This window comes from Salvelinus alpinus, chromosome 7, assembly GCF_045679555.1.
Source record: "Salvelinus alpinus chromosome 7, SLU_Salpinus.1, whole genome shotgun sequence".
Classification (NCBI taxonomy): Eukaryota; Metazoa; Chordata; class Actinopteri; order Salmoniformes; family Salmonidae; genus Salvelinus; species Salvelinus alpinus.
The window spans coordinates 46,517,749-46,529,717 of NC_092092.1; the positions used below are offsets into that span (position 1 = coordinate 46,517,749).

Consider the following 11,969-nt stretch of genomic DNA (forward strand, 5'->3'; position numbering starts at 1 on the left):
TGACTCAAAGCTTTAAGCAAATGTGGCCATTTGCATGACAATCTTTACCCAAAATTCTATAAACATCACAGCCCTAGTTTGAAGTTACCTTTCTAGCGAATAGGCTGTGTTAGAGTCAACATTTCTCCTATCAAGATAAAGTACCGATAAAGCACAGTGACATACGATAGCACAAAAAAATACAAAATAAAAGACTGCTAAGAAGGACCACTAGCTAGAGCTCGAATGCTATGGGAGGGATGAGAGGAATCCTGACAAAATACATTTGAGCCAAATATTTTTTTGTAGCCTATTCCTCTGTTAGAGGTGTGGCATGAAATAGGTGTGTGTGTGTGTGTGTGTGTGTGTGTGTGTGTGTGTGTGTGTGTGTGTGTGTGTGTGTGTGTGTGTCTCGACTCGGAAGTGACAGTCAAATACGCACGAAAAAAAATATTTCTCAATTTTGTGCACAAATTAGTTTACATTCCCGTTAGTGAGAATTTCTCCTTTGCCAGATAATTCATCCATCTGACAGGTGTGGCATATCAAGAAGACCGATTTAAACAGCATGATCATTACACACGTGCACTTTGTGCTGGGGACAATAAAATGCACTCTAAAAAGGCACAACACAATGCCACAGATGTCTTAGGTTTTGAGGGAGTGTGCAACTGGCATGCTGATGGCAGGAATGTCCACCAGAGCTGTTGATAGAGAATTGTATGTTAATTTCTTTACCACAAGCTCCCTCTGTCGTTTTAGAGAATTTAGCCAGTAAATCCGTCTTTTTCACCTGTAGGATCGTCTGAGACCAGCCACCCGGACAGCTGATGAAACTGAGGAGTATTTCTGTCTGTAATAAAGCCCTTTAGTTGGGGAAAAACTAATTTTGATTGGCTGGGCCTGGCTCCCCAGTGGGTGTGCCCCTGCCCAGTCATGTGAAATCTGTAGATTAGGGCCTAATGAATTTATTTATTTTGTTCAGTATATCATGTGGGGAGGTCAAAATAATGAAAAACTATTTACCAAATCTATTAGTTTTAAAATACTTGTCCTTGCCATTATCATTCACTGGTTTTTCTAACATAATGGGGGTCCCTGGGTCGCTTGTTGCCTGGGCGGGGATTCCTGGGCAAGGAAAGGTTGATGTCCCCTGCAATAGCTGAAAAATAGTATGGCACAGAGCAACAAAATATTGCTTATTTCATGTTAAGCCAATGACTTGGGGGGGGGGGACCTCATACCTAATGCACAGTATAAGTCCACTACTTTCCCCTACAGAAAATACATAGCTGTGTTTCCTTTTAATAATTCATACTGTAGGCTTAACACTCATCTCTGATTTGGGGGCCAATTCTCCATGGTCAGAAATAGCAGACACTAAAAAGACGAGAGCAAGGCCTCCCGAGTGGCGCAGTGGTCTAAGTGATAGCCACTAGAGATCCTGGTTCGAGTCCAGCTCTGTTGCTGCCGGCACCTGAGCAGAAGACCCATGGGGCGGCGCACAATTGGCCCAGTGTTGTCCAGGTTAGGGGAGGTTTTGTTCGGCAGGGATGTTCTTGTGCCATTGCGCTCTAGCGACTCCTGTGGTGGGTGTACGCCATTTCCTCCAACACATTGGTGCAGCTGGCTTTTGGGTTAAGCGGGCAGTGTCTCGGTTGTGTTTCAGAGGTTGTGTTTCAGAGGACGCAAGGTTCTCGACCTTCGTCTCTCCGGAGTCCGTATGGGACAAGATTTTAACTATCAGAGAGCAGCAGAGTCAGAGTGCAGGAGTAAAGCAGATTAACCAGGTTCATTTGAAGTCTCAATACGCTGCCTGGTAATGTGACTGTGAGAAAATGTCAATTTACTCAGAGCCATTATGTATCACAGGTAAATTTGTGAATAAATGAGAAGAAGATATGAAAGGCCAGACTGCAAAGCTACTCATACACGATGTGAGCCAATTTCCTTAATGAAAGCCATACACCCCATATCTGAGAACAGGGGAACATTCAATTTTTTGTGACAGATCAGGTGAAATAGCTACCAAATTGGATTTCATGACGAAAATGTCATAATAGCACGCACAAGGTAGTGGATTCGACTACATTGTGCGCAATGGCATCAATATTCTCCAAATATCACATTTTCAGTTAGCTACTGGTGACATTATTTACAAGATTTAAAAAGCAGCCATGGTCATTAACTAATGAAACAAGAAAACATAGTATTAGGCAAAACAATAACGGAACTGAGCACATAAAGGTCACCCCGTATTATATTTCAGAAAAGTTCCAAAGATAATAAAGCGTTTGGGAGGACGCTTGTCAACTGTACTCAAATGCATTGTAAAACATATGCTGAAGGATATCAATAGTCATTGTACAATAATGGTTACACTATTCAATCTACATAAATCTGTGAATAAAAGACAAGTGACGCGGACACATCTGTTTGGTCAGTGTCGGTCAGTGTCGTTGAGATTTTCACATGTTGTTTCTGTCAGTAATATAGTGTACCTGCTGTAATCAAGTCGACCTCGAAATGAGTCTAAAACAACGTGCATTCATTCATTCGTATTGAGAATACAGCCATAAATACAGAAGTCGGTAAAACGCTCCAGACATAGCCTAGTACATAACGAGAGCAGAACAGACACGAGGTAGCTTAATGTAATACTGTAACAAAATCAATACAAGTTAGACCTTACCTCTATACTGCAAGAGAAACATTGTCCACAGTCCCGTACAGCAGAGGATGGTGAGCGCTCGTCGCCTACTGTACGCGAATGTAAAGAATATAAATCCGTTGGATTGAGAGAAAGGGAATTTGTTCTTCAGTCTGCTGGGTTGGGCAGACTGGGCTGCGGTGCGAGAATGAAGGAGGGTCTTGCAGCTCGAGAAGCCTCGCGCTCACATGAACCACATGCCCGAATACATGTAGCCGATGTTTACAAGTGAATAAAGTATAGCCAGCCAGTCGCGACGTGCAAGGTAGTAAGTAGTACTCAAGAGTTGCAACGGGATTCAGTGATTTGCTCAAGAATGTGTCAGTCCCGATTACCCACAGCTGACACACTTTGTCGTGTCCGCAAACCAGTGAAAGGGACTCTGCAGGGCCACTGAAAAATCATCATAGGTTCTGATATGGATAGGTTTTGTTGTTGGAGCCTAACCCTGAGTATTACATTGTAAAAATGTATATTTGCAAATGGATGCATTTTCATTATGGCGTAGGTGTTGTGATCAGGGCCTAAAATTAACTTTTTGGTCCATCAGCCACTCAGATATTTTACCAGCCCAAAAATACTTTTCTAAAATTACACCAACAAAACACAAAAAAACGGATGAGCATTCACCGTAAAATCACCAGTGTTAAATATGCAGTGTCAAAAGTGATTGACACCCTAAGATTTGATGGGACAACATGCAAGTGTCAAACGACCCCTAGTGTAGGAGTTGATTACTGTAGTTGAATGCTAGGTGTAATTTTTTACTCTAATTTGTGTAAGAAACATCATAACTCCGCCCACCAATTTTATTTGATGCCTTCAAGGTTTCCTTGCTCATCGATGATATTTGTATTTATTATGAATCTCCTGGGATCCAGCAAAATTAAGGCTGTTACACAATATCTAAAACATTACAGTACATTCACAGATTTCACAACACACTGCGTGCCCTCATGCCCCTACTCCACCACTACCACATATCTACAATAGAAAATACATGTGTACATAGTGCGTATGTTTTCGTGTGTATATGCATGAAGTTAGGATATATAGAGTTGAAGTCGGAAATTTACATACACCTTCGCCAAATACATTTAAACTCAGTTTTTCACAATTTCTGACATTTAATCCTAGTAAAAATTCCCTCTCTTAGGTCAGTTAGGATCACCACTATTTTAAGAGTGTTAAATGTCAGAATAATAGTAGAGAGAATGATTCAGTGGGTCAGAAGTTTACATACACACAATTAGTATTTGGTAGCATTGCCTTGTTCAACTTGGGTCAAACGTTTCGGGTTGCCTTCCATAAGCTTCCCACAATAAGTTGGGTGAATTTTTTCCCATTCCTCCTGACAGAGCTGGTGTAACTGAGTCAAGGTCATTATGGCCAGAGGACAAAAAGTTCGATATTTGCCCCCATGTGCAGTTGCAAAGCATAGTTTGGCGTTTTTATGGCGGTTTTGGAGCAGTGGCTTCTTCCTTGCTGAGCGGCCTTTCAAGTTATGTCAACAACTGAGCCCCGTGTGGCTCAGTTGGTAGAGCATGGCACTTGCAACGCCAGGGTTGTGGGTTCAATTCCCACGGGGGGACCAGGATGAATATGTATGAACTTTCCAATTTGTAAGTCGCTCTGGATAAGAGCGTCTGCTAAATGACTTAAATGTAAATGTAATATAGGACTCGTTTTACTGTTGATATAGATACTTTTGTACCTGTTTCCTCCAGCATCTTCACAAAGTCCTTTGCTGTTGTTCTGGGATTGATTTGCACTTTTCGCACCAAACTACGTTCATCTCTAGGAGACAGAACGTGTCTCCTTCCTGAGCGCTGTGACGGCTGCGTGGTCCCATAGGGTTTATACTTGCGTACTATTGTTTGTACAGATGAACGTGGTACCTTCAGGTGTTTGAAAATTGCTCCCAAGGATGAACCAGACTTGTGGTGGTCTACAATTGTTTTCTGAGGTCTTGGCTCATTTCTTTTGATTTTCCCATGATGTCAAGCAAAGAGCCACTGAGTTTGAAGGTAGGCCTTGAAATACATCCACAGGTACACCTCGAAATGACTCAAATTATGTCAATTAGCCTATCAGAAGCTTCTAAAGCCATGACATCATTTTCTGGAATTTTCCAAGTTGTTTAAATGCACAGTCAACATAGTGTATGTAAACTTCTTACCCACTGGAATTGTGATACAGTGAATTATAAGTGAAATAATCTGTCTGTAAACAATTGTTGGAAAAATGACTTGTGTCATGCACCAAAATTATAGTTTGTTAACAAGACCTTTTTGTTAACAAGAGTGGTTGAAAACCTAGTTTCAGTGATTCCAACCTAAGTGTATGTAAACTTCCGACTTCAACTATAAGTTATCTTGTACGAGCGTATTTGCCGAATACCTTAAGATGTTACAGGTGTCAAGCTTATGGGCATGTGGCAGCAGTGTGTAGGAGGAAGGGTCCAAGGTGTGAGAAATTTGCAGAAGGGCATGAGACAAAGGAATGTGTAGTATTGGGGAAAGTACCGTAATGTGTTAATTGTAGGGGTGCCCATGGAACTGGGGATCAGAAATGTCCATTGCGAGAGAGGCAGGTTGAGGTTTCCTGGGTTAGAGTAGAGCAGAAGTTGTCATATGCTGAGGCAGTGAAGAAAGTAGAGGAAGATGGGTTAAGGGGGGGGGAGTGGTGAGAGTAGTAGAGATATACCAGTACAGAGGGATAGGCCAAAAAGTGAAATACGTTTCAGTAAGTAAGATTGGATTTTTAGCATTTATAGCAATGGTTATTAATTGTACTGCAGGAATGGATTGGAAGTGTCAGAAAATGGAGGTTCTGGTGGCAGCTGCAGAGAGGTATTTGGGTGTTCGGGACATGACAGCAGAAGAGTTACAGGATGTATTAAGTGGTGATGTCCCATCCTATCAGGGTGATGGCATGAGGTAGGAATAAATATATTTAATTAGTGGAGCAGGGTGGTGTTAATTTTATTTGATATAATTTTGAAATGAGTGAGTATAGTATTAGATGGTAGTGTCACGCCTTGACCATAGAGAGCCGTGACTAGAGGTGTTCTAGTTCAATATTTCTATGTTGGTGTTTTGTATGGTTCCCAATTAGAGGCAGCTGGTAATCGTTGCCTCTAATTGGGGATCATATTTAGGTAGCCATTTGTCCCGCTTGTGTTTGTGGGATATTGTTAGGTTTTGTGCTTGTTGAACCACGTAGTCACGTTTTGTTGCTTGTTATTTGTTTTGTCAAAGAAGGTTCACTTTAATTAAATATGTGGAACTCAACACGCTGCGCCTTGGTCCGTTTCTTACAGCAACCGTGACAGAATATCCTACCAAAAGAGGATCAAGCAGCGTGTGCACGAGGTAAAGGAGTTTTGGACATGGGAGGAAGACATGGGAGGACAAAAGACCCTTCCTTGGCGGGAGTCGCAAAGGAGCATGGAAGGACAGCGGCCACAGAAACCCCAAGATTTTTTGGGGGGGGCACATGGAGCTGGCGGCTGAGCAGATGGAAGAGCCAGAGACCATCAGGGAGGCAATAGAGAAGTGGTTGGTCGACCCAAGGAGAGAGCCAGAGCCGGCCTGGGAGTCGATGTAGCAATGTGAGGAGGGATATCGGAGAATGATGTTGGTGAGGAGTAGGCTGCAGCGTAGGCGTGCTGAAGAACTTGTCATCAGTCCGGTGCCATCTGTGCCGGCTCCACGCACCAGGCCACCAGTGCGCCTCCCCAGCCCGGTATGTCCTGTGCCAGCTCCTCGCACTCACCCTGAATTGCGTGTCACCAGTCCGGTGCCACCTGTGCCGACTCCACGCACCAGGCCTCCAGTGCGCCTCCCCAGTCCGGTACGTCCTATACCAGCTCCTCGCACTCGCCCTGAAGTGTGTGTCAACAGTCCGGTGCCACCTGTACCGGCTCCACGCACTAGGACTCCAGTGCGCCTCTACGGCCCGGAGCTTCCAGCGACGGTCAACGGCCCGGAGCTTCCAGCGACGGTCAACGGCCCGGAGCTTCCTGCGCCGGTCAACGGCCCGGAGCTTCCTGCGCCGGTGCCACGGCCCGGAGATTCCTGCACCGGTGCCACGGCCCGGAGCTTCCTGCGCCGGTGCCACGGCCCGGAGCTTCCTGCGCCGGTGCCCAGTCAAGGCACGGCATCCAGTCCCGCTCCAAGGTCGGATCCTTCCTCTGCGCCGGTGCACAGTCCAGGCACGGCGTCCAACCCAGCTCCATGGCCGGAGCCCTCTGCGCCGGTGCCCAGTCCAGGCATGGCACCCAGTACCGCTCCAAGGCCCGGAGCCTTCCTCTGCACCGATGTCCAGGCACGGCGTTCAGCCCAGCGCCGTGGCCGGATCCGGGGTCTGGGCGGCGACCCGCACCGGAGCCGCCACCGACACTAGTAACCCCTCTACCCTCCCCATTTGGTTTCAGCTTTTGCGGCCAGAGTCCGCACCTTTGGGGGGGGTACTGTCACGGCCTGACCATAGAGAGCCCTTGGTTCTCTATGGTGTAGTAAGTCAGGGCGTGACTAGCGGGTGTTCTAGTTCAATATTTCTATGTTGGTGTTTTGTATGGTTTCCAATTAAAGGCAGTTGGTAATCGTCTGCCAACTGCCTCTAATTGGGGATCATATTTAGGTAGCCATTTCTCCCACTTGTGTTTGTGGGATATTGTTTGGTTTGTGCTTGTTGAACCACGTAGTCACGTTTTGTTGAAGAAGGTTCACTTTATGTAACGACAGTCTAAGTCGTCCTCCTCCTCAGACGAGGAGAGGCGAGAAGGATCGGAGGACCAATGTACAGCGTGGTAAGTTTCCATGATTTAATGACAAGAAAACTAGACAAAATACAAAACAACAAACGTACTAACCGTCACAATCCCGTGTGGCACAAACACTGACACAGGAAAAAACCACCGACAAAATCCCAACACAAAACAAGCCACCTATATATGATTCTCAATCAGGGACAACGATTGACAGCTGCCTCTGATTGAGAACCATATTAGGCTGAACACAGAAACAGACAAACTAGACACACAACATAGAATGCCCACCCAGCTCACGTCCTGACCAACACTAAAACAAGCACAACACATAAGAACTCTGGTCAGGACGTGACACTTTAATTAAGTATGTGGAACTCAACACACGCTGCGCCTTGGTCCGTTTCTTACGACAACCGTGACAGGGAGGGCATTTATTTAGTACATTTTTATTTTTCAAGTAAAGTATAAGGGAGTTGTACTCCGGTCTAGTAGGTGGCGGTAATGCAACAAATTGTAACCTCATAGAAGAAGAAGCGTGTACGCATGTGTCTGTGCTTATGTTTGTGTTGCTTCACAGTCCCATAAGTTGTAAAATTATGTTTTTTATTTTTATCAAATCTTACTGCATTTTCAAACAAAAGTGCCTTTTAATTTAGTGCTATTCCTTTTAAAATGTACTTCATATTTAATTGTCAGATGCATTTGACAAACATTTTTGATGTTTGTATTTTAAAATCGCAAGACTAGCTCTTATAGTTATCTGGCAATATATATTTTTTTGCTTTCTAGACCAATGATGTCTGTGGGAAATTATTAGCTAGTCAAGCTAATGCTGCTTACATTTAATTTGTAATTTATTTTGAGTTTGAGTTTATTTTGAGCTGGTGAATTTCGCCAGCTCTCACCTTGTTTAAAGCGTGCTGCATGTGGTGGCAACAGCTATCTAGCGCAGCTCGCTGAAGATGACTACCCACCAGTTTCTGTGCTTTATTGGCCAAGTTAGCTAACTAGCCAAGAATACCTTGTGCTAATGCCATTGTTTGTTATTTACTTTCCATCTCCTTTAATGTGGTGGACTAATCTGATAAATGTCATGATCGTTTTAAGGAGTGGACCAAGATGCAGCGTGGTATGTTTCCATCCTCTTTATTTGGAAGAGAAACTCAAGGAAAAAACAAAGTGTAAAACGAAACGTGAAACTCAATGTAGTGCTCGCAGGCAACTATACCTAGACAAGATCCCACAAAGCCCAAAGGGGAAATAGCTGCCTAAATATGATTCCCAATCAGAGACAATGATAAACAGCTGCCTCTGATTGGGAACCATACCAGGACAACATAGAAATATAATCACCTAGATGACCCACCCTAGTCACACCCTGACCTAACCAACATAGAGAATAAAAAGCTCTCTGGTCAGGACGTGACAACAAAGGTGAGTAATTATATAGAACTTGCATAATAGCATTGGCTAGCTAGTTACTTTAATTATTTCTGCAATAATTTCAAGTCAGTGACTGGCTTGATAGCTAACGCAACATCAGGGTGAGTTTTCCCATGCATGATGTGGCCATTTTCTTTGTAATTTCAGTTTCTGTGGCTGTCTTTCTTAGGTAATTTGTCTGCAAAATTTTGTTGGTTCATTTTAAATCCCTGTTCATTTACAATGTTAACTAATCATTCAGTGAGGGGCTGTGACAAAGTGTACATTGCTTGCATTTCATTGTTCGACAAAAGGTAGCTAAGTCACTAGCCAGTAAGTAAGTTAGGACTTTGATGGGGGTGTTGTAACAGCCGTTGGTGGCTGTCGCGTTTGAAGAGAAAGCCATAACAGTAACGTGAACTAACTCACTTTTGTACATCGCGCTGGTCTGTACAATTGACCTTATTTGAGCACCCAAAAAAACGTAATACTTCCAGATCAACTGTAATATCAATACCATTGTAAAGCACAATTTCTCCCCTTTCCAACAAAATCAATGACGAGCCCTTCATGATGCCCATCTCTGCATGATTCAAGAAGGCAATGAGCTCTGTCGTGTCTTTTTAAAAATGGCGGGTGGGGAAGCGAAACCTATTGCGTGAGAAGGAGAGACGTCGTGTGCGGAAATGGCTTTTTTCACTCAATCTGTCCAACATATCACCTTATTGCCTCTAAAATGTAAATAAAACACTAAAGAGTTTGTATAGTGTGTCATTACATACGGTTTGTGTTGAATTTTAATCAGGTTTTTAGGGCGGTGCTAAAGTGATCTTCAGAAGTAAACAGCGGCTTTTGAGAGTCATGATAGCTTGCAGTGATGACGCAAAAAAATACTAGGTAGCTAACTAGCCAAGTCCCTTTCTTGTTTTTAAACGGTGCACCTGGTGGAGAGAGGCTGTAAGACAGAATTAGGTGCTTTATGCGTGCTGTACGTTACGCCATGACACATCACGATGTAACGTACAGCGTCGAAGGGGTCCGTTTTTTTTCAACTTTTCTCCAATACTATAGAGCCACTACCATGTCAATCAACGCTTGAATAGAAACGTAGTTCACACCCCAGATGTTGATGTCAACACAGTCGCTACAGTCCCATTTGTTTTCTTTGCAGCCTCGTTTGAATGTCACGGTTGTGCACATTTGTACGGAATGGGGTCAGCATTCGTTATCAATTGGATGGAAATGGGAGCCATGTCCCAAAATAGCCTCACCCTCGTAGTTGAATTACCGTATTGCTCCGCGTTGGCAGCTCTCCACTGCTTTTGTTGACAATGTTGCGGTAGATCAGAACGTGTTGCTGCATGGATGGAAACAGACATTGGCAGAACTGTTCTGCTGTCCTTCATATAAAGTTGTTAGAACTTCTTGTCACTACAGGGGGTGCTGTTTCAACTTCGACATTTTGCGTCTCCAAATTAAACTGCCTCGTACTCAATTCTTGCTCGTACAATATGCATATTATTATTACTATTGGATAGAAAACAATCTCTAGTTTCTAAAACCGTTTGAATTATGTCTGTGGGTGAACCAGAACTCTTTCTACAGCGAAAATCATGACAGGACATGCGAAGGTCTGAAAACTAGGCTCTGATCTCGGATCAGTTTAAAGCTCTGTGTGTGCCCTATGGATCGAAATGAACTGCACCCGCCTTCCCCTGGATGTCAGTAACCAATGAGAAGTGGAATGGTGTTTCTACGTATTTCTCAGAGCTTATAAAAGGGCAAGGAACGAGGTGCGCTCTTTTCAACTTCCGCCATTACGCAACGCAAGACCTCAGGATAGCATTTTGAAACGCTCAGTTATCGGCCTTAGATATGTCCGTCTGTAATTTAATTCGGTATAGGTGTTAGAAACATCATAACGAAGTTATTTGAAACCGATTTATATCGGTTTTGGACATGTGTGTGCCACGTAGCTACTGTTAGCTGCTAGTTCCGAAGATGAAGTGTTTTACAACAAAGCAAGGATTCTTTTGGACAAAAGGACACCTTGCCCAAGATTCTGATGGAAGCTCGTCCAAAAGTAAGAACTATTTATGATTTTATTCCGTATTTATGTGGAAAAATGTAAACGCATTTTTCGGCCATTATTGCGGCACTAGTCTGGCTGTATCGCACACTGTATGTCTAGTAACGTTAATTTTAAAAATCTAAATCAGCGGTTGCAAGATGCAACCAATGCATCTTTCATTAGCTGTCCAACCTGTATTTTTTTAGTCAATCTAATCGATAAATAATCGTAAACTTAGGTGCCCTTCCAAGATGGCGCCGGCCAGAATGCATGCCATGTTTTGACTGATTACATAGCATAACCACGATTTGTGATGCTAAATATGCACATTTTCGAACAAACTCTATATGCATTGTGTAATATGATGTTACAGGACTGTCATCTGAAGAATTCTGAGAAGGTTAGTGAAAAAATTTATATATTTTGGTGGTGATAACGTTATCGCGCTTTTTGCCTTGAATCAATGCTGGGGTGATGTTAGCTCATGTGGTATGCTAATATAACGATATATTGTGTTTTCGCTGTAAAACACTTAGAAAATCTGAAATATTGTCTGGATTCACAAGATGTTGGGCTTTCATTTGCTGTACGCTGTGTATTTTTCAGAAATGTTTTAAGATGAGTAATTAGGTAATACACGTTGCTCTCTGTAGTTATTCTAGTCGCTTTGGGTGAGTTTTGTGATAGTGGCTGCAATGGTAAACTGTGATTTATACCTGAAAAATGCACATTTTTCTAAAAAAACATATGCTATACCATAAATATGTTATCAGACTGTCATCTTATGAAGTTGTTTCTTGGTTAGTGGCTATATATATCTTTATTTAGTCGAATTAGTGATAGCTACTGATGGAGTAAAAAACTGGTGGAGTAAAAAAAGTTGTGTCTTTTGCTATCGTGGTTAGCTAATAGATTTACATATTGTGTCTTCCCTGTAAAACATTTAAAAAATCAGAAATGATGGCTGGATTCACAAGATGTTGGGCTTTCATTTGCTGTATGCTGTGTATTTT

At 43.0% G+C, this 11,969-nt stretch overlaps 1 protein-coding gene across 4 annotated transcripts in view; it reads right to left on the reverse strand.

The window, feature by feature from the left end:
• Positions 1-3,046, reverse strand: part of LOC139581091 (ecto-NOX disulfide-thiol exchanger 2-like) — a 253,420-nt gene extending 250,374 nt beyond the window's left edge. For all 4 annotated transcript variants that reach the window (XM_071410477.1, XM_071410476.1, XM_071410479.1 and 1 more), the window contains exon 1: positions 2,672-3,046. In XM_071410477.1, the coding sequence (XP_071266578.1) occupies positions 2,672-2,693 (22 nt within the window). In that variant the 5' untranslated portion in view covers positions 2,694-3,046. The remainder of the gene's footprint in view (positions 1-2,671) is intronic.
• Positions 3,047-11,969: the final 8,923 nt, after the last annotated feature.